The sequence below is a fragment of the Bos grunniens genome, chromosome 21, assembly GCF_055505025.1.
Source record: "Bos grunniens cultivar Pamir isolate PY7600 chromosome 21, Bosgru_T2T1.0, whole genome shotgun sequence".
NCBI lineage: Eukaryota > Metazoa > Chordata > Mammalia > Artiodactyla > Bovidae > Bos > Bos grunniens.
The window spans coordinates 2,929,978-2,957,663 of record NC_141185.1 but is presented as its reverse complement, the minus strand read 5'-3'; the positions used below and the strand labels follow the sequence as shown (position 1 = coordinate 2,957,663).

The 27,686-nt window shown below is 49.8% G+C and overlaps 1 protein-coding gene across 4 annotated transcripts in view; it reads right to left on the bottom strand.

Moving 5' to 3' along the window:
• CDC42BPB (CDC42 binding protein kinase beta) overlaps nt 1–27,686 on the bottom strand; it is a 98,970-nt gene that overhangs the window by 53,004 nt on the left and 18,280 nt on the right. For all 4 annotated transcript variants that reach the window (XR_015149384.1, XM_086362815.1, XM_086362817.1 and 1 more), the window contains exon 2: nt 2,522–2,613. Coding sequence is in view for 3 of the 4 variants with exons in the window: in XM_086362815.1 (XP_086218941.1) it covers nt 2,522–2,613 (92 nt within the window). In the remaining variant the exon portion in view is untranslated. The remainder of the gene's footprint in view (nt 1–2,521; nt 2,614–27,686) is intronic.

Below are 27,686 nucleotides of genomic sequence, written 5' to 3'. Positions count from 1 at the left end.
CACCGCACCGCGGAAGCTGGGGAGTAAGCCCCCACTGCAGTACAGGGTCGGAAGAACCTCCCGGGCCACTTCTCCACACTGAGGGGAGGACAGAGACGTGTTCAAAGCTCAGCAACAAGCCAACACCCTGAGACTCCAAGCCCTGGCTGAATAATAACCTAGAAATTTCACTGAGCTCTGCTACAATTTTGAGATAAGAGGGACATACTCCACTCCAAGCGGACTCTGCAAGTTCTTTCTACAGGCAGGGCTCTTGAACAGTGCCGCCATGGTGTCAGAGGCACAGGTGCACACACCTGTCTACGCACGGTACACACACCTATCTGTGTACAGCTGCACACACAAGGCGGATCTGCACACAGACTCTCCCCCATCCCTGGCTTGTCACGAGGAAGCAATCATTCAATTAGAACCACGTGTGAAGAACACTCAGGACACAACAATGATTAGGGTATTCCCATTCCCACTATCCGCTGGGTGCTCTGGAGACAGAGGAGCTGAAACGGGGCCACATTTCAGGCACGTGATGACAAGACCACTCCTGGGAGGAACGTCGGTGATGGGAAGGGGAGCCGCAGAGCCCAGAACTCCAGCTGCGCTGGTGAGGGCGGCGCCCGTGTACAGGCGGGCCGACGGACACAGGACGCCTGGCCGGGGGAGCTGGGTGAGGAGGGCTGGTGTGGGGACCCAGGCCACAGAGCCCAGGAGGGCTGACGATGTACCTCTCACAGAGAAGCTGCTAAACCTGGAGAGGGAGCCAAGGCTGGACTCCAAGGATGCATCTCTCTTGATCCGGGAGGAACTGAAAAGTGATCAACGTTATCTTCTATGAAAATCGGAAACTGACTTTTGCATTAAGTTCTTTGGCAAAAAAGAGCACTGAAGATAACTGTCAAGTCTTCTGGCACAACAACGTCCCCCCTGGTGCTTTTGTTTTCTCCTCCCGAAGGCCATCCCTGTCCTGCCCTGGGGTCTCCTCCTGCCCCCCACCCTGACACCCTACAGGGCTTGCTGTCAGTGTGGAGCTCTGCGTGGCCAGCGCTGTGCCCAGCAGACCACCCCGCTCCTGGCACAGGGGAGACAGTCGGTGGAAGGGTATACTGAACTGAGCTGGGTTTCAGTTTGAAGAGAGATCTGCTGTTTCTCCGTGTAGCTCTCTTTTTCCCTGCTGGGGGAGGGCAGGGCTCCCAGGAGGTGGGGGCTCCGGGGAGAAAGGGGAAGGACTTCTCCGGGAACAGGATGCTCCATACTCACTGGGGAGCTGGTTGCAGAGGAGCAGATGACTGTCGTAACTAGAACCGTTCACCCAGATCTATGCATCTCATGGGGAGGTACACCTCAGTATCTGAAAGCAACAGCCAACGTCCCCGTCCCGCCCCAGCCTATAGCCGGTCGGGGGTCGCCCCGGGTCAGAGCTGCCCCCAGTGGCAGGCCTCCCCCTCCCTCTGCAGCCTGGAGAGATCTGCTCTCAGGTCTTCGCGGGGAGAGGAAGGTATGAGGACGACAGGTCCCCCACAGAGCGTGGGCCGGGGCCTGACGCGAGGCCGGGGGTTTCCACGGAAGAAAAAGAGCGCGACACACAGCCACCCACGTGTATGCCAGCAGGCCAGGCTTTCTCACGCAGGTACTCTGAAGGCGTTTTCATCGCAGCTGTCTCCTTCTGTGTATTCTACTCAAGCCCTGCAGATACAGCAAGGGCTGTCCTCAGGTGCTGGCAGTGCAAGAATCATCAAAAATGCTGAGATGTTTTCTAAAACAGATGCCAGTCCGCAGCAGTCATGAGAAGCTCCAGGGCAAAGAAGCCATCTCATTAAACCCTGCTCTGCTTCCTTCCGCGTGTAGTGTGAAGTGTACGCCGCGCACGCAGAGTCACTGGCGAGCAGAGCACACGCGTGGCTGGGACGTGACAGGGCACTTGGCTCACCAACACACACAGCTCCCGGCCCAGGAGCACTGAAGCAAATCTGAAGGAGCGGCATTACTGCCGTTCAGTGAAGGGCCCCCTGCGAACGCACCGGATCCCGGCCCGCTGCTGGGCGCTGAGACAGGAGGTCAGCGGCTCTGGCCCGGGTGCACAGGCTGCTCCCATCTGTACCCCCCCCCCCACACACAGGCCTGGACTCAACCCCACAAGGACAGAAGGGCGGCGGGCAGGCTACCAACAGTGAGCACCGCCGAGACGATCGTTCCTTTTTTCTAAAATGGCTGCCAAGACTTTTTTCAGCTGACAAATGGATAATTTTAAAAACTTACTCTGTCAGAAAGAACTATTCTGGTCCAGACAATATTTAGGGTAATTCACCAGTCACCACCTTTTGTTTTTTTTTTTCTCCTTTTTGTTTTTTTTTTCTCCTTAATTCTATCTTTCAGATTTTATCCACCAAGAACTCTCCAAATGATACCAATAAATTACCTCATCTCAAAAATCAACGTACAGGACCCTGGAAACGCTAGCTAACAGTTGATAGGCAAAACTGAAGGATGGGAGGGAAGGGAAGAGGGAGGAAGAAGCCCAGCTCACCTCACCAAAAGCGCCTCTTCCGATCACTTTAATGATCTCAAAGTCTTCTCGATGAAGCTGCATTTCCTTCACCAGTTGTGTGAACGGTTTTGCTACAAACGAAAAGAAGTCAAATTAACAGTTTACTCTAGTAAGTTGATAACAGATAAAGATTTTATCATTGGGGCATTCTAAGAAGTTATATTTTACTTAGAAGCAGTTTACTTTGTAAATGAATACTTTTTAAAACATGTAATATATCTGTAAGGATTCCCTTGGCAACTCAGTGGTAAAGAATCCACCTGCCAACGTAGGAGAAGTGGGCTCAATCCCTACAGAAGGAAATGGCAGCCCACTCCAGTATGCTTGCCTGGGAAATGCCATGGACAGCCTGTGGGGTTGCAAAGAGTCAGACACAACGTGGCGCCTAACACCAACACTTGAGAAGTCATGGACAGCTGGAGAGTCGGCGAGTACACCAGACTAAGGTGGGCATCCGTACTGGACACGCACTTCAGCATGTGTCATAACAAACACCATCACAACAACGGCCCCCTGGGAAACTCGGGGCAGTGGGGCTCTCCCCCCGAGCAAGCTGTGGACGCTCAACTCTCCCACAGGGCAGCACAGGCCAGCGGACCAGGTCCGTGAGCTCTGGGTGCCAAGAATCAGCCTGCGGGACTCCCGGTAACCACCTTGAGTTGCTGGAGCCCCTGGCGGTGCCGGGGGCAGGCTGGGAGCACTGCACCCCGACACGGGCCGCACGCCATTCTCGAGGTTCACTGTGTGATCACCCACGCTTCAGGGAGAAGAAAATGGAGCCAGGTTTCTGTGCAACGTGGACTGGGTCAGATAGTGTCTCCCCAACAACCTGTGGATGTGATCTGACTTGGAAGTGCGGTCTCTGCAGATGTCATCAAGCTAAGAGAAGGTCCCAAACAGGAACGGGGTGGGCCCTAAACCCAGCATGACTGGCGCATACAAAAAACCTAAACCAGAGAGATGATGAGGGGAGTCACGTGAAGATGGAGGCACAGAGTCCAGGGGTTCAGCGACAAGCAAGGGGCGCCCCCAACTGCTGCTGCTGCCAGTCGCTGGGAGAGGGAGGGACAGGCTTTCCCCAAGGGCCTGCAGAAGGAGCACGGCCCTGCTGACCCCGACTTGGGACTTCTGGCCCCAGAGCTGTGGGAGAACAGGAACTCTCTTGCTCCTCTGGGGCCCCCAGCTGGTGGTGAGCTGTCAGAGCAGCCCCAGGGCCGGGAGCCCACCGACGCAGGACGCAGCGTGACCGCCGTCCGCCCCGCCCTCGCCTGGCCTGTCACAGTGCTCACACCCTCAGGCCTACAGCCCTGTGTCCGGCCGACCTGGACTTGTTCTCCACAGCTCTCTTTCAGGTCCTCCACGATGACAGCTTCACGAGCACTGCCCTGGGGGAACGTGGGCACACGTATGAAGGTTCTCTCTGGGTTGTCTGTTATAACTGCATGTGCACCTACATTATCTCCCCCCAAATCCTGCAAATCTCATCTCTTCTGGACTTCCAATTGAGCTCCACATTCTTAATCTAACTCAATTATTTTCTCCTTAAGTAGCTGCTTAGTCCACCAAGGTTTGACAAGCAAGGTTTGCTGATCCAAGGAACAAAGAGCAGCAGAAGGTTCTTGGCTCCTGCTGGTAGTAAATTACCACCGCCGCCACTGTAAACACCCATCAGCACTGAGATTAGGGAACAGAACACACCAGGTCTGAATTATGTAGGGGCAAAAAGCAAGGCTAAAGAAAACCCCTGAGCTAGAACTTAAAAGGTCCCCTATGGCGCCTCATGATTTATTTCAAACATCACCCAAAATATCCATTCCCAGGAATCCTCATGGAAATGCAGACTTTCAACAGCCACTGAAGACCATCACCTCTCTCGGCATCTTCTGGGGGAACCACATGGTACCTTCGTTTTACCGTGAAGAAGACACTCCCGGCAAAGCTGACGTGCCCAGCACGTCCTCCCCCAGCAGGAGAGCAAGCCTGGGAAGGCGATGCTGCGGCGCTCCTGGGAAGGAGCTGAGCCTCGCGCATGCGGCGTGTGCCCGGCAGACACTCCTCCTGGCAGGGCGCGCGGCACTCTGCTGCAAAAACCCCGAAGACTCACGCAGCCTGCTGGCCGCTGTCATAAACGCGCAGGTCCAAAGGCAGTGTTCATGGAGGTCAAAGGCAACTCCACCCCTAACTGTGCTGCAAATCCTTGTAACTTCCCCTGTTCCCATTCCCGCCCTTGATTGTAGACACAGTAAGTGTTCATATAGCTATTTTTCATATTTTGTCTTCAATTTCTCACATTTTTCATGTTTCTAAACCACTCAACTATCATTTTAACAGTTGCATAACATTTCAGTAAGCTGACACACCCACAACTTAAAATTGTGTCTACTTAATGCAGAGGTTAAAGGTTTAATTCTTTAAAATTATTTCCTTATGATGAATAAATTTGCAATAAACTTTTCATACACACAGATTTTTCTTTTTTTTTTTTTAACTATTTTAAGTTAATTTTTAGGATGAAATTCCAGGACTCTCCTCTGGGTGCTAACATTTTATCCTGTTCCTAACCTGCCTTTCACCCCACAATGATGCCTCGTCTCCCTTTGAAATTAAAAGATTCTTTGACGCCTGGTGAGGTAATGTTCTCCCATATCCGGCTGTATGCCCTGGGATGTTAACTATCCATTTATGACATCTGCTCATTGATCTCATGACATCTGCTTCACCCTTTTGAATCAACTGTACTCCAGCACTCTACTTTGGCTTTGTCAGATGTACAACGGTAAACGCCAGGCCTCCACTCTGCTGCCTCTTTTCATCTGAATTGCGCTATTTTTATTTTATAGCAATTATTACTTTTAATAAAACCAACTTCACGTTCCCTGTAATCCTATTATTAGGGCTTAGAAAGTTGTAACTCTTTAATAAAGATCTGATAGTCAACCCTACTTTTGGCTAGACGGTTTCTTACAACAGTCAACCCACCATTCATCTGTCGTTCAGAGCACTCCGGAACCTGGTGTGAAGTGTCTGTCTTGATTGCCAGGGGTGACTATCTATAAGCACGTAAACGGTCCAGGGAAACATCCCGAGTTCTGGGAAACATCACTCCTCCCAAATGGGCAGGAGGCGGCCACGCGGCTGCGGGGACCAGGGAAAGTCCTGGTTTCCTTCCATTCAGGGGAGTCAAGTTCAAAGTGGGACACTGGTAGCCCTGCTACCTTAGAAAAGGCATCTGCTCCTCTGACTAAATTTTCCATAGAACAGGCAAAAAGCCCCTCCTCCTCAGGGACCCATCCGCAGCGAGGGCTGAGGCAGGGGTGCAGGAGGCCCTTGTGGCAGAGGAGCCCCAGGTGGCTTTCTCGGCGTCTCTTCTTTCCGCATCAGCGGTCCTACCTGATGTTCCTCAAGGTGTCCTCTTACTCTCTTGATGGAACCAGTTTACTGCTTATGCATTCTACACAGCTCTGAACAACTTCCCTGAGATGCATGAACACGGATTTACAAGGTCCAGCCTGATAAACAGGGGAAGAAACATGGAAACACCCCAAATGAAAGCTTGAAAAGATAAAGGAAGTAAAACTCAAGCAACAGGAAATTAACTAGGTAAAAAATCTAATTTTTAAAATAAAGAGCACTAAAAAGAATCCAGAAGGAAAGTGTCATCTCTGAAGAATCCTAAATATTTTCAAACAGTTCTGAAGACACAGTAAAAATATTACAGTGCTAGGTTAAAAAAACAACCATTGAGACTGCATTAGCTGGAGCCTGAACAGAGAATCACACCAGAGCAGCAGACCCCTGAAACCACAGCAGCACTGAGGCCAGAAACTGCTCTGGCGGGACAGGACCGAGGAAGACAAGGAAAGGGGAAAGAGGCACCTTTCCAACAGGGCGCCAGTGTCAGCGGAGAGACCAGGGGACCCTGCCGTCCGGACCGGGCAGCGTCTAGGGACAGAGCCCACGGGGGTGTTTGAGGAAAACGTAACAGACAAGGCTGGTGGCTAGGTAACCAAAAAGACGGAAGCGCATGGGATTATCATGAAACAGCAGGAGCAGGAAGCAGCCGATACACCCGGGGACCAGGAGACCCACGGGGAGAAGCAGGACTGGTGAGGCCGGGCACAGGGCTCCGCACTCGGGACTCGGAGGGTGGGCGGCGGCTGGGGCTGGCTGCCAGCGTCTCTGAGCACAAAGGCAGGTTGTAGGGGCTGGAGGCCCGCAAGCTGAGAGGGACACTGGCCAGCTGCTGCTGAGGTCTCTGCAAGCGTGGGAAAACACCCAAACCGGGGCCGCGGCCCACGACCGGAAGACACTTCCTGCCAGGAGGAAGTTGGGGGCCAGGTGTCCCCTGCAGAGGTGAGCCCAGATTCAACTCTGAAACTCGGGAAGGAGTCTCAGCTGTGCGGAGCATTCTGCCCAGGGTTCACAAATGCCCCTGGAAGGAAGAGGAGCCGGCAGGAAGCTGCCAGGCCATTCTCCCTCCTCCAGCCCTCTCCGTCTCCCTCCGGTGCGCCCTGGGCAGAGCCCAACAAGGAGCAGGTTTAGAGCCCAAACTGGGTGATACTGGGGTGAGGAAGACATCCGTGCGGGGGACATGGTAACAGCAGGGACAGGGGGCTTGTTACACACGGAAAGCCTCATGCCCTCAGTGACCAGCCCCAGGACAATGGGAGCCAGGGTCACGACTGTCAGAAAAGGGAGAACAAAGGCCCTGCAGTACTGGATTAGCAGTGGAGGCAGCAGGGAGAACTCATGGCTTTCAATGTGTGGACGTAATGGCTGTACACACACACCCACCCCCACCCCCCCCCACACACACACCCCCACACACACACAACCCCCCCCACACACACACACACCCACACCCACCCCCCCACACACACACACCCCCGCTCTGTCTCCATGGAGGGCCAGGAGGCAGCATCACCTCAACAAGAAGCATCATTAGGGAAAGATCTTGGTTTCTAAACACCATTCTCCAGCTAAGGAACCTCCAGCTAAGGGCTCCTCCGTCGATTCCAGAGCTGGGTCAGGCAAGCACAGGTGAGCCTGGAGGCCCCTGTTGTGCCCAAAAGTAAGCAAGCACTCGAATGAGAGTGAATGGAAACAGTCACAGATCATCCCGCCCATTAAATAAAACAAGGTTAGGAATACACATGGATAATAAATTCATCAAGAAGTTTTAAAATCTGATGAGAAATGGGATATTTACAGTTTTAAAGTACATCCAAAAAAAATAAATAAATAAAATAAAGTACATCCAAACGGATACCAATGGATCAAACAGAGAAACAGTGACCTCACAGTGCAGCCTGGCCGACACGCCGCCGACCCGGGGATCGGAGTGAGACTGCGCCACCCAGGGGACACAACGAGAATCACCGAGTTCTGTACCCTGAATTCAATCGCGAGGACACAGGACGGAAGCCTAAGCTGTGGAGACAGTCCAGGAAATGACTGGCTTACAGAGGGCTCAGCTGTGACAGTTAGGCGAGGCCAGGCACATCCCCAGCGAGGGAGGGACAGGACGGAAGTGCAGGGCTGGGATCTCAGCCCCTCTGCTGCGGGAGAAGGCGGGACGGCGGGCCTGGGGGAGTGCAGTGCTACAGTCCTGATCTGGGGGTGCAGACTACGGGGTCCAGGGAACACACACTCAACTCAACCTTCGGGGGGGGTTATGTAAGCAACTCACCCTCAAGTTGTTGAGGGAATTCTTTATACCGCTATCTGCAGCTTTTCTGTAAGTTTGAGACTGTTTCCAAAAAATTTAACCTCTTTTTAAAGATCATCAGCTGGTATCTGGAAAGCGGGTGCGGCTGTGGGGCAGGCGGGGGTGGGGGGGCCGCCTCCCACCACGAGACGGAGCACAGTTGAGGCTGACGATGCTGCACCGGGTCACGCTCTGGAAGAGCACTGCCTGCGACGTGGGCGGAGCAGGGGAGACTCCAGGGCGAGTGGGGGGGGGGCAGTGATGGACTCTGCTGCAGAGTCGGAGACAGAGACGAGACCAAACGCACTGTTCTCACAAGAGTCTACTGCTGTTTCATGTTTTCAAACAAGAGTCTCACTTCAGAGCAGCCAGCTGACCCCAGGGTGGCTTCCTATTGGGAGGAAACTGGAGCTCACTGGGAGGGAGCCGGGCAGCAGCATTTTGAAGGCTGCTCCACTGACTGACTAAGCCTAGAGCTCCGCTGCTCCTCAGAATACAAGACCAGGATTCTATGAGCTGTGCCCAATGGGGAGCAAGCAGCTTGTCATGACACTCTTAAAACAGACAGGTTGCAAAGCAAAATCACAGCAACCAAAACACCATTAGGGATTCATTTTAAACATAATTTATATTAAGATTCTCTCCAAAGTCAGATATTATGGGTAGCTTGAAGAAAACAGATTCATTATAATGCTTAAGATAACATTTGCTTTTTCACAGTAATAATGAACCCGTAGATGCTGAAGTAAAACAACACAAATACTCCAAACCTTAGAAAGAGTAAGGTGACCTCTCCTCTCATGCCAGCAACCGGCAAACACAGGAGGGCCCCTGCACTGAGGCAGTGCCGCGGGCACGGGCTGGCCGGCCCGTGGGGACCCTCGCTCAGCGACTGCTGGGGTGGGCACCACTTGGAGCCCCACCCCACACGCATGGTGACCTGCAGCTGCGGCCTGAGACGCCCCCAAGAGCCCACCCCATCAGGCAGTGACAAAGCCACCACCCCACCCTCCGGTGCTGGCCTGCATGCACCCTCCAGCCCCCAGCACCATCTTCTCCCAAACCAGCACCGTCCCAGCACTTCCCTGCTGCAGACTCTTGAACATCCGTCAACAGAGCTTGCCGCCGTCCCTCCCCCACAACACCCCGTGCGCCCCTCCCCCTCAGTTCCACGACACCCACCTTTCAGTGCCTCGGGCCTGAATGTGGTGTTCCGAAGCAGGGCCCTGTGAGGGGTACCCCGCCCCCCACAAGTGGAACACAAGGGAACCAGCAAACACAGCTGCCTCAGCAACCAGTCTTCAGGAAAGGTGACCATCTCCACTGGGAGCGCCTTTATTTTTTTTCTAAGAATACATTCAACAACTTGGGATATTTTCCAGCAAAAAAGACAGAATAAAGCTTAGCCCTTAGACAGCTAAACCTTGATTAGGAAAAAAATTTTCCTATTCTCTTCATTCTACGATCTAAGACTCTTTCACAGAACTTCTCATGATTCTAAAGGGCAATGAATCAATCAACCAAGCAACGACAACCACTGGCAAATGTGAGGTCCCAACTGCAAGGGAAAACGGGGATTCCCGTGTTCCCTCTAAACAGAGACTGGCTTTACCAGGAAGGACTGGGGCAGAGGGAGACACTTTAGCTGAAATTGACTCAAAATGTGAAATGAGAAACTGATGCCCCACCCTCTGGTTTGTTTATCTAGAGAGGAAAGAGCAGACCAACTGGAAGGGGTGCCTGGAGGGGCGGCCTGGTGTCGCAGGGTGGGGCATGCTGGGCCCCCACCCCCGGGCCCGGCCTGAGCCCCGTGGCACTCACACCCGGGGAACTGGCAACGGCCTCTCAGATCACCCAGTCCAAACAGTACACGTACTGGGGAGGAAACACGAGCCCAAGGGCCAGGAGACACGCAGAGGATGCAAGGGGCAGCTCTGCTTCCTTTGCGAACAGTCAGCCCCAATCCTGGGGAGGTCCGTTGGCTCCGGGGAGCTCATGCTTCCCAGACGGAGTGAAGTCTGTCCCCACAGCACAGATCCGACACCCCAATGGGAGTCACACCTGTCCCAGAGTTTGTGGAAAATGTGCTTATGTTACATTAAATGGACTTTACTTGTTGTAGCAACGATGATCTTTTGTTAAATGACAGAATACTATACTTCATAAGAAGCTGAGAAAGTGGAAGCTTCCAAGAAACCCTGTTAACTCCCAAATAAAAGTTCTCCAACCATGAACTCTTCAGATAAGCTGATAATCAGGGACTACAATACTGTGAAGTGAACACACATTAATTTTAACCTAAGGCAGTGTAAGATTTTAGAGGACTGAGAAGGAAGTCCTTTAATGCTCTGACTCAGAAGACAAGTAAGGTTCAGACTGAGTCAGTGAAAATCTGAGAAGCAGGGGTGGGGAAGGGGTGGGGAGGCCACAGTGAGTCAACAGAAAACCAGGAAAAATCTCATTCCAACTGCCTGCTGTCATGTGAAGGCGGCGAGCCTTCCCAGACTGACCCTGGGGTCAGTCACGTGACCCTGCATCCTTGCCTCCACTCCAGAGTTGATGGACTGCTTTCCTCAATTCCTCTTCATGTGGTCCCTCTTGCTTTGACATCACTGCAATAAAATCCTGCTGCCTCACTGACAGGCATCACTCAGAACTGCCTGCCTTCCTGCTTGCAGCTCCCAGTCAAGGAGGCCGTGACTCTGAGACTACGAAGTCTTCCCCGCGAGCGGCCACGGCCCTGTCCTTTAGGGTTCCTTTGTCAAAGCAAAGACCTGTGTAAAGTGAGTGACCTTCACAACACAAATCTCTTTTCTAAAGCCAGATCCCTTGAGGATGTGAATACAAATATATGTTTTGTTAAAAAAAAAAAAAAAAAATCCCAGTGTACAATGCCACGTTATGAAAAAGCCAACTGTCATACACAGGTTCCCCCCTACCCAAAAGAGAGTGCTCCCAGGAAATCTTCCCTGGGGCTTCCCCGATGGCTCAGATGGTAAAGAATTTGCCTGCCATGTAGGACACTGGGCTCAACCCCTGGGTGGGGAAGATCCCCTTGGAGAAGGGAATGGAAATCTTTCCTAAGCTGAGATGCCATCGCCTCAGGACACGTCTGCTAAGTGATCCACAGAGACGATGCAGAGACACTCACAGACACTGCAGAGCTGGGGGGCTCCTGGGGAGGGAGCCTGGCGGGGCCCCCTCACTGCTGGGGGTGCTGCCTCAATAAACGGTGCTCTGCAACACAAACACTCTTTAGTATTTTCACTTTCTGACTTTTTTTCCTAAGCATGAAAACTGTCCTAGAATTTCTCTTCGTTACCAAGAACAGGTACTAATGTAGGTCCTGCACAAAAACCTAATTTTTGACGAGCAGGGAACACTTGTGCACATGTTGCAAAAATGTGACCTAAGAACAAGAGACGACTGCACGATGCTTCGATGGGTGGACCATGCAGACTGTGCACGTCCAGGCCCTTCCATCTGAGCCATAGTCATCCTGGCCACCTACCTGCTAAATTTAAGAAAAAGAAAATTCAGGAGTACAGAATGAATAGTGGGTAACCAGCTGGCGGGGGAGGGGGAAGCTCGCTGAAGATCACTCTCCCGTCACTCAGTGGAATGCACACCCATGTGGCCAGGCCAACTCCAACCACTGTGGGTCCAGGGGTGAAGCCCCAACAGCACAGGCCGCTGCAGGAGCCTGGCAGACTCACAAGGCATCCCCGAGCTTGTCTCCTCCCCTGCAGACCGAGAGTAAGAGTGCGCACCCAAGGAGTTACAGGAGCGTGAGACCCAATCCACCCACAAAGCTGTCAGCACCGGGCCAGCACACGGCGCATTCTCACTGCTCGGGAGCTCTGCCATTACTACTGGGTGACACGTCTCTTTTTGTTTTTGTTTATATGTCATATTTACCAACAGGTCCCCTGGACTGCAAGGGGATCAAACCAGCCAATCCTAAAAGAAATCAATCCTGAATATTCAACTGGAAGAACTGATGCTGAAGCTCCAATACTTTGGCCGCCCAATGCAAAGAGCCGACTCATTGGAAAAGACCCTGATGCTGGGAAAGACTGAAGGCAAAAGGAGAAGAGGGCAACAGAGGATGAGATGGTTGGATGGTAACACCGACTCAATGGACATGAGTTTGAGCAAGCTCCGGGAGACACTGAGGACAGAGGAGCCTGGCGTGCTGCAGTCCATGGGGTCATACAGAGCTGGACATGGCTTAGTAACTGAACAACTACAACCAGCAAATCAACAAATGATGCCACCGCCTACATTATCCTAGAATCCAGCTATATTACCAACCAAGAAGGTACACGCATTATGAACAAGCTCTACCAGGCAGGTTACATGTAGAAGACTCCTGGGTAGCACTCAGTAACTGCCACTGAGCAGCCCTGCAAACCAAGTACTCCAAGAGGGCCCTACACAGCCCTGGAGGATGGTCTCCAGGAGAAGGGTGTGATGCGACTCACAGGCACGCCTTACCCAGCAGTGCTGCCATGGAGCGGAGCTGCCACGTTAGTGGAGGGAGGGCAACTTCACCCGCAAGGTCCAGACCACCGACAGCGCCCTTCTGCCTCCCCCACCCCCAGGGAACTAGCGTCGCTGACCCCCCACTTTAATCAGCTTTTCTATTGCCCGCACTGGACACAGCACAGCAGCTCTGACTCGTGGGAGGCGTGGCAGAACCTTCTGACTGCTGTAATGACCTTCACATCTCCACACACGTGACTTACTTTCCTTCAGTTTAAGAATCTATTTCTAAACCTAAAACACAAAGGGTCACTAAAGTAAAACTTCTGCCTGAGGCAGAGACCGATAGGCCCCTGGGTCAGGGCTTTCAGCCGCTGTCAGCTTCCCAGACCTGCTCAAAGGCTCGGCATTAATCACAGTATGGTGACCAGCAAAATGCAGGTGCTGCAGACAGGCCTGAAGGAGCACAGCGGGTACGTCGCCCTTCTGCTTTATGGGGAAAATGGGACAAAAACCTTTCAAGAGATTTGTATTTTTTTCTGCAGTAAATAGAATTTCTGATATAAAAGTTTTAGCTCTCTTTCTGTTCTGTTTGACCTCATTTTGGTAAGACAGGTAGAGGGCAGAGAAGAGGGCGAAGTCTACAGGAAGCGTCACTGTGAAACAGGACCCCACCGACTCAGACTTTCCTAGCATATCCTCGGCTGAGCCAGCGGCCGAATGGCCACTGAACGGCAGCCCTGAGTGGGCGCCAGACCTGGGCAGGTATGGGCTGAGCCCCACGCCCGCCGCCCCACAAGCCTGGCAGCCTCACCGTGTCCTATGAGCGAGAGGAGTGTGGATCTGCACCCTCACCCGAGAGCTTCTCAAAGCCAAAGCCGGCGCAGCGCCTCAGGCCTGGGTCTTCTCAGGGCCCTGCGGTCAGGTTTCCGGGGCTGGTGGGAGCGCTGTCTCGCCCTTCTGTGTCGTAGATAATCCAGCGGAAGAAAAACGAGGCGCCAGCTAGAAGCTTAGGAGGTGCTAGGGCCGAGTCAGGAGGGTCAGTTCTAGTAATCTTCCCCAAGAGACCACCCAAGCTACCTTCTGGCTTTGGGGGATACACTGGAAAAACAGATATAAATGGAGAAAAGCTTTAGGTTTTGTTACCCTTTAATGTACCCCATTCCAGAATTTAACTCAAAAAGTTTTCACAATTTAACATAATCAGGGAAACAGAGAATAGACTGTGGTTGCCAAGGGGGAAGGGGCTGGGAGAGGGCTGGCCTGGGAGCTTGGGATCAGCAAATGCAAACTATTCCGTACAGGATGGACAGACAGTGAGGTCCTCCTGTACAGCACAGGGAACTAGACTCACCATCCTGGGACAAGCCATAACGGAAAAGAAGGTGGGCGATTAATAAATATCTATTTAATGGACTCTGATTTTGCGATGTGTAAACAAAGCCCTTTGGGTTCTTACTGGTTAGGTGGTAGCCACTGTATCACCAGAGCAGGGACAACAGCCTTTACACAGGACCGCGCCCACTACTTGCAGAGAACGACACTAAGCGGCGTGAATACACCTGTGAACAAAAATCCCTAACGTCATCAAGCTTACATTTTAGTGGAATAAGACAGAAAAGAAAAAACACGTATAAGGAACAAGTAGATGATACAGAAAATAGTAAACCCTTTGGATTAAAAAAAAAAAAAAAAGGCAGGGAAAATGGGAGTGTGGTGGGGCAGGGAGATTCACATACAGCTCGCAGGGTGACAGTGGTCTCAACAGTCGGATCCTGGTTGTATTCTGAAGGTAGACCCGACAGGATTTCCTGCTGGACTAGATGTCCGGGAGAATTATCCAAGGCGTGGCCTAAGCAAGCAGGAGGAGGGAGCTGCCTCGGATGAGGCGCTCGAACCAAGGGGTGAGCTGCTGTGTCCAGCGGGCGCTCTGAGGTGGCCGCTGCAAGTGTGAATTCTGGAGAGACCAGGCTGGGGGTGGGAACTGGGGTCTTGGGACCCAACTGCATCAGGGTCAGGAGCCTGGACGAGGCCCCGGGGAGTCAGTGGGGCAAAGGAGGAGAGCAAGGACGGAGCCCAGGGAGCTCTGGGAGGAGGAGGACAGGCCAAGAGAAGGAAGCAGCGGGAGCCTGGGGGAGCGGCCAGCATGGGCGCAGGAAGCCAGGACTCCAACCTGAGGCTGAGAACTAAGGGCCACCAGCGGCCCTGACTAAGGTCTGAGGGGGCAGCAGTCTGATTAAACTGAGGCTGCGAATGGGGAAGCGGGAGTGAAGATACAGAACAGACAACTCCACAGAGCTTGCTGCTTTAAAGAAAAAAAACGGGGGGAGGGGAGCCTAGTTTAAATGTCTGACTTCATTTTCACCAAATGTTTTGTTAAGGAACGAGGGGAGCTCCCTGTGGTCCAGTGGTTAGGACTCTGTGCTCTCACTGCCAAGGCCAGGGGTCCAGTTCCTGGTGGGGATCCTAAGATCCCTCAGGCCATATCCCCACTCATCTTGGAGTGGGGGGAAAGTCCGTCTACTCCAAACCCGTGCTGGCATCACAATGACCACCTAGCCCACCAGCATGGGGCTGGGGTGAGTATTACTGACGTATCAGAGGTTGTAAACAAAAAGTTCATTTTCACTGGCTTGGCATGACTCTAGGTTACAAAGATCAATGTCTCAAGCTCCCACCATAGCAACCCACAGAACACAGCGATTTCTTTAAAACGAACTCAACGGCCCAGGATGCGTCTCTGGCCCAGGATGCGTCTCTGGCTAGCGCCAGAGCCTGGCAGTGCCCTTCCCGGATAGGCCTGCTAGCCTGCGTCAGGCTCCTGCCCAGGCACCCTCCCGAGAGCCTTGGGGGAGAAACGAGTGATTTTACAAATTGTTTTTCTTCAGTTTTTCCTGTTCGATCTCTGGGTCGGGAAGATCCCCTAGAGAAGGAAATGGCAACCCACTCCAGTATTCTTGCCTGGAAAAATCCCATGGACAGAGAAGTCTGGGCTACAGTTCACGGGGTCACAGAGTCGTGTGGGAACCACGACTGAGCTATTACCACCACCCACGGAGACAGAAGGCAGCACCGAGTGCACCCTGTGGTGACAGATGACGCCCTGCAGGTCACCTGGTCAGGAGGCGGAACACGCCCAGGATGAGACGCCCTCCAAGGGCGAGGCCGTCACCAGGAAGAGGGATCAGGAAATGAGCTGAGTGCTGTGCGGAGCAGGAAGAGAAATCCCTGATTCCTCACCCTTTCCCAGCACAAAGCCAGACCCGCCGCCCTCCCACGCACTGACAACTGGGCGGCGACCCGCAGGCAGGAAGAAGGTGTGAGCAGGACAAGGAGGGGGGTGTCTGCAGCTCTTCCTCCCAGGATGCGTCGGATTCACAAAGCCCGCCAGACTGAGACAGGAGGACACAGGAGCTCAAAGCTCCCACCCCCAGAACCCTGTACCAGAGCGAGTCCTCATTCGCTCTTCCTGGCCCCCAACTCCCAGCCTTGCTGGCACATTCCTAGAAGACACTGCTCTTTAACAAAGGACGTTGATAAAAAATACTATCTGGGAAAAAAAGGGCAACTAAGAAGGAGTGGGAAGAGTGAAATAATAAGTTTGCAAATCACCAGCAAATTGATACACTGAAAAGAAGGCAACTTATTTTCAGTAATCAGTCATTTGGGGGAACTTTTAGCAACCAAAAATATCCACTGGCATTCCGTTATGATTACATCAAACTTACGGCATGGTTCAATTTAAGAAACCTAAGAACATAAAATCTTGACTTAATACTTTAAATTTGTCTTTTACTCTCTCTTGCACCCCAAATAGTTTATAAAATCATCACCACTTTCTGAACATCTACATACGTTTCAAGAATTTCATAAAATAGTCTCTAAAACCTGCAGGATAGATACCATCTGCTTCTGATTAAAAAAAAAAAACTGAAAACACAAAGCCCAAGTTCATATAAATATACAGCATTTTTATCCCCTTGTTATTTATCTTTATTTCCCACATAAGTGACTCTTCATGTTTCATAAACATTAAAAATTTTCAATTTTAAAAATCAAAGGAAAAAATTAACTCCACTATTTTTGCTGTTCTTAACTTAATCATTGAGTAGGTAGCATTTTATCAAAATTTTGTGTACTACTGCTGGCAATTCAGAAAAGCCTGGTTTTCTTTCTGTACAGGAAAGCAATAGCTGCTTCTAATTTCGTGATTAGTAAAGCTTCTGAGGAACTAACAGTCAATGGTAGCCAGTATCATCTTAGGTGAAAGCGAACTGTCTCATTCAAATTCTTTGAAAACTGGTAATCCAAGTAAACAATTCTTTCACTATCCTCTAAACAGAGTATTTGATTTATTGTCCTTCCATTCCCCCATTTGTGTATCTCTTAAGTTAACATACCCTATGACCTAGTTAGTTACATCTACCAAAAAGATACAAGAATTTCCACAGCAGCTTTATTTATAACCCTCAAAAACTGAAAGCAACCCAGATGTCCGCTAACAGGGGAATGGAGAATAATCTGTGATAACAGGTTGTTACTATAATAATAATGATTTAACAATATTATATTATTTATAATATATAATATACAATAATCCTATTCCTGCAGTGCAATACTTCTCATCAAGAAGAAAGAGTGACCCACTGCGGCACACAGCACTGATGTACCTCGAAGGCAGAGCGGGACGCTCAAGAAATCAGACACAGGGCTTCCCTGGTGGCTCATTGGTAAAAAAAAAAAAAAAAAACCCGCTTGTCAATGCAGGAGACACGGGTTTGATCCCCGCCTTGGGAAGATCCCATATGTCACGGAGCAGCTAAGCCGGTGCGCCATGACTCCTGAGCCTGGGCTCTAGAGCCCGGGCACCGCAGCTACCGAAGCCTGCACACCTAGAGCCCGTGCTCCACGGTGAGAAGTCACTGCCAGGAGCCCAGGGGCCGCCACTGGGGAGCAGCCCCCCCGCCCCGCTCCAACCAGAGAAGGCCTGAGAGCATCAAGGAAGACCCAGCACAGCCAAAAATAAAGCACACACTATGATTTTTAAAAAAAGACACACGTCAGACACAAAATACTCAATTTCATTGTATGAAGCTCAAAACAGACACAACTTCAAGAAAACTCAAAGGGTTGAAAGAAGTCTCTTCAACCAATGGTGCAGGACAGTGGACAACCACACGCAGGAAAACAACTGTACTCCCACCTCAGACCAAAGACGAAAACCAACTAAGGATGCTAAGAGTGGGTCAAAAACCTAAAGTAAGAGCTAAAACTATCAACCTCTTAGGGAAAAAATGCTATAAACCTCTGTGACCTTGGATTAGGCAATGAATTTTTGAAAGCACAAGTGAGAAAATATTTTAAAATTTTAATTAGGCTTCATCAAAACTAAAAATGTATGCTTCCAGTCCTAAGATGAATAAGTACTCTGGTGCAATGTACAACATTATAAATATAACTAACATTGCTGTACATTATATATGCAAGATGTTAAGAGTAAATCCTTTTTTAAAATCTTTTCAAGTTTAAGGTGCAGAGAGTAATGATCGGACTTACATACAGTGTGAAATGATGACTGTAACAGGTTTAGTAAATATCCATCATCTCATGGACATCTCAGTGACAGACTTTCTTTTCTTGGGCTCCAAAATCACTGCAGATGGTAACTGCAGCCATGAAGTTAAAAGACACTTGCTCCTTGGAAGGAAAGTTATGATAAACCTAGACAGTGTATTAAACCGCTGAGACATCACTTTGCTGACAAAGGTCCTTAAAGCTATGTTTTTTCCAGTAGTTACGTATGGATGTGAGAGTTAGACCATAAAGAAGGCTGAGCGCCGAAGAACTGATGCTTTTGAACTGTGGTGTTGGAGCAGACTCCTGAGAGTCCCGTGCACTGAAAGGAGATCAAACCAGTCAATCCTAAAGGAAATCAGTCCTGAATATTGGAAGGACTGACGCTGAAGCTGAAGCTCCAGTACTTTGGCCACCTGATACGAAGAACTGAGTCATTGGAGAAGATCCTGATGCTGGGAAAGATTGAAGGCAGGAGGAGAAGGGAATGACAGAGGATAAGATGGTTGGATGGCATTACCAACTCAAGGACATGAATCTGAGCAAACTACGGGAAACAGTAGAGAGAGGAGCCTGGCATGCTGCAGTCTAGGGGCTTGCAAAGAGTAGGACATGACTTAACAGGTGAGTGACAACAATCATCTCATACAGACAGGACATTAAACAAATTTTTTAAAATGTACTTTTCCCTGTGATGAGAACTCTTAGGATACACACTGCTGCTAAGTCGCTTCAGTCGTGTCCGACTCTGTGTGACCCCATAGACGGCAGTCCACCAGGCTCCCCAGTCCCTGGGATTCTCCAGGCAAGAACACTGGAGTGGGTTGCCATTTCCTTCTCCAATGCATGAAAGTGAGAAGTGAAAGTGAAGTCGCTCAGTCGTGTCCGACTCTTAGCGACCCCATGGACTGCAGCCTACCAGGCTCCTCCATCCATGGGATTTTCCAGGCAAGAGTACTGGAGTGGGGTGCCATTGCCTTCTCTGCTTAGAATACATAATTACACATAATTACTGACTATATTTCCCATACTGTTCATTTCATACCCGTGACTCATTTATTTTGTAACTGAAAGTTTGTGCCTCTTTATCATATTATAAGGAAAATTTCTTTTCTGTTTCTTTAATTGGATAAATGTGGTCTGTCCATACAATGGAATATTAGTAAGCCATAAAAAAGAAATGTTGATATACACTACAACATTGATGACTCCTACAAATGTTATGCTAAGTGAAAGAAGCCAGTTTCAAAAACCACGTGTTTTATGATTCCATTTATATGAAATGCCTGGAACAGGCAAACCCATGGAGACAGAAAGTAGACTACTAGCTGCCGAGGGCCAGGGGCAGGGGGATGGGGAGTGACTACTAATGGGTATAGCGTTTCTCTGCGGGGTGATGAAAATGTTCTAGAATTAGGCAGTGGTGATGGTTGTACAACTCTGTGAATATAAAAAAAAGAAAAAAAGCACCAAATTGTATACACATGAAAAAAATAAACTTTAAAAAAAAACCCGGGCATTAACTAACGTGTGATGCAGGTCACGCAGTGCTCCCCACTCTGGGGAAGAGTCGTACACTGAGGGGTGAAGAGGGCACAGCAGAGCCTGTGTGGGTCCCTGACTCATCCATTCATTCATTCACAAGGTATTAGGGATATTTAAGGAAACTACTGGGATTTCCCTAGTTAAGGATCTACCTTCCAGTGCAGGGGACGTGGATTCAGTCCTGGGTTGGGGAACTAAGATCCCACGTGCCGAGGGGAAACTGAGCCACTGCCTGCCATGACCAGAGAGCTTGTGCACTGCAACAAAGACCCAGTGCAGCCAAAAAAAAAAAAAATTACTGAGATGAAGCAGACAGTGACTGACAGCATGCACTTGAGCTAAGACTTAGCTGCCCCACTGGTGTTGCAGGATGTGTGATCCGAGCCCCGGCTTCCTCAATGGCAAATTAGGGATAATGCAGGACTGAGGATTATCAGGAGAATTACGAGAGCCATGGACGGAGACCATGAGCTCAGTGTCTCCAGACTCGGGTCCCTATACTCGTGTGTGATCGCAGGCTCACCAGAGAAGACTCACTGTGCCCCCCACCTCGACTCTCCTCCCAGGGTGAGCCCACGCCCAGGCAGGTGTCCTGGGCCCCGCCTGCCTTGCTGCATCAAGCCCCGCCCGGCCCCACGGCACTGCCTGCTCCGCTCTGCTCTGCTAAGGGCCACTCCCTGCCCGGCCCTGAGGAAGAGCCCCTGAGCGCTGACCCAGGCTGAATAAAGCAGAATCTACTGCTTCCAAGAAGGCTTTCCCAACACCACCGTGTAACCCTCTTTATACTCTGTACTGGTGGTCTGTGCATATGGCGTGGACTCTCCTGTCTGGGCGCAAGTGTGTGGAATTCTTGGTTAACAGGAGTGTTATTTATTCTTAAACTCATACAACTGAAAACAACAGAAAAACAAATTTATGTCACGGTTCTAAAAAAAAATTTCTAGCACACGTCCTGAGACCAACAGGACATGTTATTTAAGCTCCTAAACTTTCTCCACCTAAACAACATCAGTGTTCATAACAACTGTACAGAGCTGAATACTAAATGATCCAAGTCCAATCTGACAAAGTCTCTGAGTTGCAAGGAGTACTGTGGTGTTAAAAAAAAAAAAAAAAAAAAAGTTAAATCTTTTCACAGGTAATCTTCTCTTATCCAAAATTCGTTTAAGCTGTTTACCACACTTAGTGACTAGTTTTGTATATTTTTACACAAGGAATAACTATCTCTGGAAGGAAAATAAGTGTTTTTACCAAAAATTATATGCATCCTCCAGAACCGAATCCTATGTGAGACATCTCAGGAGACAAAATTACGGTAGCCTGAAGCCCCCCGTGGCCAGACATGAAGAACAAAAACATTCAAAACAGCAATGGTAACTTGCCCAGCAACTGCAGCCGTTAACCTACTCTCAAGGCAACTGCTTCTGAACCAGAGGAAGAACCAAGCAAGCAGCGCTCCGAGCAACGAACTCACTTCCCTTCCCACAGCGGGAAATGAGGAGCGGCCGGCCCCTCCGCCTGCCCCAGCGGCTCTGACCTCTCACCGGCTGTCACCCACCTCAGTCCCACACAGGCCTGTGCTTCTGGGTGCTCAAGGCAGTTTCAACACCTTTGCCCTGCAAGGTTAAGATGGAAACCGTGCATTTTCAAAATGCTCATGAATGTACAGAAGAACAAAGTTGTGTGATTTTTTTTTTTTTTAAGAAGCTTGTTTAAGGAGAAGTTGTATTTTACATGTGACAAAAATAGCTTCACTCATGTTCAGTGCTGTTCATTTGAACATCAACAATTAGATGTGTCCACGACTGGACGCCACACTATCTGCACTGAATTATCTGATGAACCTATGCATTTGAGGCACTTTTTATTTTTTTTTAATTTTTATTTTTTAACTTTACAGTATTGTATTAGTTTTGCCAAATATCGAAATGAACCTGCCACAGGTATACATGTGTTCCCCATCCTGAACCCTCCTCCCTCCTCCCTCCCCATACCCTACCTCTGGGTCGTCCCAGTGCACCAGCCCCAAGCATCCAGTATCATGCATCGAACCTGGACTGGCGACTCGTTTCATACATGATATTATACATGTTTCAATGCCATTCTCCCAAATCTCCCCACCCTCTCCCTCTCCCACAGAGTCCATAAGACTGATCTATACATCAGTGTCTCTTTTGCTGTCTCGTACACAGGGTTATTGTTACCATATTTCTAAATTCCATATATATGCGTTAGTATACTGTATTGGTGTTTTTCTTTCTGGCTTACTTCACTCTGTATAATAGGTTCCAGTTTCATCCATCTCATTAAAACTGATTCAAATGCATTCTTTTTAATGGCTGAGTAATACTCCATTGTGTATATGTACCACAGCTTGCTTATCCATTCATCTGCTGATGGGCATCTAGGTTGCTTCCATGTCCTGGCTATTATAAACAGTGCTGTGATGAACATTGGGGTACACGTGTCTCTTTCGATTCTGGTTTCCTCAGTGTGTATGCCCAGCAGTGGGATTTCTGGATCATAAGGCAAACGTAAGACCAGAAACTATAAAACTTCTAGAGGAGCACATAGGCAAAACACTCTCCGACATACATCACAGCAGGATCCTCTATGACCCACCTCCCAGAATATTGGAAATAAAAGCAAAAATAAACAAATGGGACCTAATTAAACTTAAAAGCTTCTGCACAACAAAGGAAACTATTAGTAAGGTGAAGAGGCAGCCTTCAGAATGGGAGAAAATAATAGCAAATGAAGCAACGGACAAACAACTAATCTCAAAAATATACAAGCAACTCCTACAGCTCAACTCCAGAAAAATAAATGACCCAATCAAAAAATGGGCCAAAGAACTACATAGACATTTCTCCAAAGAAGACATACAGATGGCTAACACATGAAAAGATGTTCAACATCACTCATTATCAGAGAAATGCAAATCAAAACCACTATGAGGTACCATTTCACGCCAGTCAGAATGGCTGCGATCCAAAAGTCTACAAATAATAAATGCTGGAGAGGGTGTGGAGAAAAGGGAACCCTCTTACACTGTTGGTGGGAATGCAAACTAGTACAGCCACTATGGAGAACAGTGTGGAGATTCCTTAAAAATCTGAGGCACTTTTTAAAAAATAAGCAAACAAGCCCCCTGCTTCATATTTTTTAATTAAAAAATGTCAGCATAAAGAGAATGAAACACAAAGGAAAATAATCAAGCCACGAAGTAGAGAAAGAGGGTAAATGCCTTCCTTTGTCTTTTATCTTTAGCTCACCATCACAAAATAAATGAGTTAGTATGTAGGAAGAAAGCTGTTCTGTACATAAGACTTTTTAAAGTGTCACTCTGGTTTTATCCAGCCATTGGTAAGCTGGTCATCTTCCCACTAGACGGCCAGAGATGAGACTCACTGAAAATTAGCAAATGACAAAAACTTCCCATAAATCAAAAGAATTTTACTGAAAGGTGGGCACATGTTTAACATTTCAAAAAAAGAACACTTAGCTTTGTGCAGCCTACATTTGCATGCTCTAAGAACCAATCAAAAAACAGCCTTCTTCTTAAACAATCCTTCGTTAAAAATGAAAGATTTATATTACAAGTGTTAGTCGATTTTTTGTTGTTGTTTTGAAACATGCTTTCCCAGGATGTCTGGTGATTGAATGAACTGACTTTGCACACACACTCCTACTTAGTTCTTCCCCTGAATGTTCTCAGCAGGAAGCGGCCCGGCTGTCCTAATATTTCCAGAGCACAGTATTTGTCCGGCCTGTTGACTTTTCAGAGCTGGATTAAAGAAAAAGTAAGACCTAGATGCACTGCAGGGTACAGCACCACTGTCAGACACCGACAAGTAGGAAACACTTTTTCGGAAGTCAGATTAAAAAGACAAAACCTTAAGATGTTTTAAAAACTGAGAAGTCACAATGTTAATTCCAAAGTGTCTCCAGCAAACAACTGTTATGTTCCGTTTAAGACCTGTCTTGTATTAAAAAAATATCTGATGCTATGAGCCCAGGGTGTCTCTCAGAGCTCCCTGCCGGTCACCCAAGCTGAACAAGCATCTGAAAGGGCAGCGCGGGAATTTCTGACACGAAGGACCCGGGGGAAGCGACACCGCACCTCTCGCTTCTCACGCTGGGGCTTGGTCTCAGGACGCCATCCCAGTCCCCATGGGGAGGTGCAGATGACACGCTCAACCTCCCAACCGGCCTCACGGACTCGTCCCATCCTGACCCTGACCATCCGAGCCCCAGTGTGAGAGGAGAGCCTGAGAGTCACGGTGACTTCCCCGTGGGACAAGCCCCCGCACGCCCAGAGACCCTGGACCTCTGCAGCGGGTCGGGGAATGGAGCACCCGACCGACACAGGACGCTGAGCGGCGGGGTGGGCAGGCGGCACAGAGGGACCCCGAGCCCCGTCTACCGCTGCCTCCGGCTGGGCTCCGGTCTGCCCTGCATCCCACGCAGCCCTCCAGAAGCCTAGAGGAAGACGGAGAGGAAGACGGGCGGAGAGGGCACCCCCAGGTGCAGACCCGAGTAGAGGGGCCACACTGGCGTGAGCGGGCTGGCAGTTAGAACTGGCAGAGGGGAGTCTGGAGTCGGGTGAGGGGGTGTGCGGTGCCACCTCCTCTCCCATCACCCCAGGGCCCCTCAGGGAGCGACTGCCGGGGGACGGCAGGTGGGATGACCTGGGGCAGGCCTGGCTGCCACACGCGGGGGCCTGAGGCAGGCAGTGGCTTCCAGACCTGTCTACACCTCCTTCCCCTCCCAAAGTGGCTGCCGCCCTGTGAGGACGGCTCTCGCTCCTCCGTCTGCCCTGACCCACCTTCCCTGCCTCCCAGGCTGTACCTCCACGAACCTCTTTGGCACCTTACAGTCACCCCCGCCACCCCGCTCCCCACCACCCAGCAAAACTCCATCTTCCCCTGGGACTAGCTCACCTCAGCGAGGCCTCTCCTCCAGATGGAGGAAGCTGCTAAGGGAGCTGGTGACAGGGCCTAGCCTACCCACCATCCGGCACGGAAAAGGAGCGGGGCACACCTGGCACAGAAGTGGGGGAACCTACCACAGGAAGTGGGGGAACCTACCATAGGAAGTGGGGCATCGGACACAGGAAGTGGGGAAGCCACCACAGGAAGCGGGGATTGTGACACAGGAAGTGGAGGAACACACCACAGGAAGTGCAGGCATGTGACACAGGAAGTGGGGCATCTGATACAGGAAGTTGGGAAGCCACCACAGGAAGCAGGGCATCTGACACAAAAAGCGCGGGAACCCACCATAGGAAGTGGGGGAACCCACCATAGGAAGCGAGGCATGTGACACAGAACTGGGGAAACCCACCCCAGGAAGTGGGGCATCTGACACAAAAGTGGGAGAACCCACCACAGGATATGGGGCATCTGATACAGGAAGTGGGGGAACCCATCACAGGACGTGGGGCATCTGACACAGGAAGTGGGAGCATTCGGTACAGGAAGTGGGAGCATACGGCACAGGAAGGGGCCAGAACAGGAAACGTCAGACCCTGGCACCCTCCACTTCAACTTGCAGTATTAAAAGTAAGAACAAAACACCAATAAGTGTTGACAAAAACCAAAGGAAAACTATCAAGTACAAAATACAGAAAAGAGGCTAGGCTAATTCCTCTAATATAACAGGGATATATTAGGGAATATTAGAACATAAACAGAGAAGGCAGTGGCACCCCACTCCAGTACTCTTGCCTGGAAAATCCCATGGGCGGAGGAGCCTGGTAGGCTGCAGTCCATGGGGTCGGGAAAAATCGGATACGACTGAGCGACTTCCCTTTCACTTTTCACTTTCATGCATTGGAGAAGGAAATGGCAACCCACTCCAGTGTTCTTGCCTGGAGAATCCCAGGGACGGGGGAGCCTGGTGGGCTGCCGTCTATGGCGTCGCACAGAGTCGGACACGACTGAAGCGACTTAGTAGTAGTAGTAGTAGTAGTAGTAGTAGTGGTAGAACATAAAGTTTTAAAAAATTTCTAGCAACAATCCAATATGAAGTGTGGAGAAAGGGGAAGGATGTCAGCTAGACACTAGTCAACTCTTCAAATAGTCACACAGTGTTCATTGGGGGAGAGGGGCAAGGGGACAGAAGGGGCAAATCAGACACATGGGCTCCAGAGAAAGGCAGGTGCCCACTGCCAAATTGGTGCCTCCACGTCTCCATAGGGACCGAGGGGAAGGGAGGCAATAACTGCCCCAGCCCCCACCAAGCCCCTGCACCACCACCCAGAATGCTAACCACTGACCTCTGGCACAGCACCCTCGGGCACCCAGCCCACACTCAGGATCTTAGGCCAAGTCAGGTACTGACTGCAATACTCCTCACAAAAGGGGGATTTCAAACGAAGTAAGAAGTATCTTATTTTTTTACATCAGTTTGGTCCCCTAATAGCTCTATTTTCCACAAAATATACAGGGCCAATAGTATAGAAATGATTTGCCAAAAGCCAAATTTGTCCAGCTAGAAATAAATTCGAATGGTAAGAGTATAACAAGACAAGTGGCCTGGTTGCTTCAACAAATAAACTGCAACTGGGGAGAAGACAGAGAGGGGACCTATAGATTAAAGGAGAACCGGGAGGCGGGCAATCCAAACGCCCCGAGTGACTTTGTTTTGGCTGCTACAGAACAAATTAACTGAAAACAGCAGCAAAAAAGGAGAAATTTAAACCCTGACTGCGTACTTGATGGTACTGAGGACTTATGGTCATGTTTTCAGTGACGTGACACTACTACGTTTCTGTGTTATGTTATGTGTATATGGCTAGGGCCTAATCTTCCTGAGGCACACAGGGAAATACTCACAAATGAGGTGACACATGTCTAGGATTTGCCTCAAAATCACTCTTTTTGGGGGAAAAGGGTATCAAAATGGAGACGGGGTGACTTAACAACTGTTGAAGGGAGTGACTGAAACAAAGGGTTCATTAGTCAACTATCTCTACTTTTTAACTTCTATGCAGAGTACATCATGAGAAACGCTGGACTGGAAGAAACACAAGCTGGAATCAAGATTGCCGGGAGAAATATCAACAACCTCAGATATGCAGATGACACCACCCTTATGGCAGAAAGCGAGGAGGAACTCAAAAGCCTCTTGATGAAAGTGAAAGTGTAGAGTGTAAAGTTGGCTTAAAGCTCAACATTCAGAAAACGAAGATCATGGCATCCGGTCCCACCACTTCATGGGAAATAGATGGGGAAACAGTGAAAACAGTGGCAGACTTTATTTTTCTGGGCTCCAAAATCACTGCAGATGGTGACTGCAGCCATGAAATTAAAAGACGCTTACTCCTTGGAAGAAAAGTTATGACCAACCTAGATAGCATATTCAAAAGCAGAGACATTACTTTGCCAACAAAGGTCCGTGTAGTCAAGGCTATGGTTTTTCCTGTGGTCATGTATGGATATGAGAGTTGGACTGTGAAGAAGGCTGGGCGCCGAAGAATTGATGCTTTTGAACTGTGGTGTTGGAGAAGACTCTTGAGAGTCCCTTGGACTGCAAGGAGATCCAACCAGTCCATTCTAAAGGAGATCAGTCCTGGGTGTTCTTTGGAAGGACTGATGCTAAAGCTGAAACTCGGATATTTTGACCACCTCATGCAAAGAGTTGACTCATTGGAAAAGACTGATGCTGGGAAGGCTTGGGGGCAGGAGGAGAAGGGGACGACAGAGGATGAGATGGCTGGATGGCATCACTGACTTGATGGACGTGAGTCTGAGTGAACTCCGGGAGTTGGTGATGGACAGGGAGGCCTGGCGTGCTGCGATTCATGGGGTCGCAAAGAGTCAGACACGA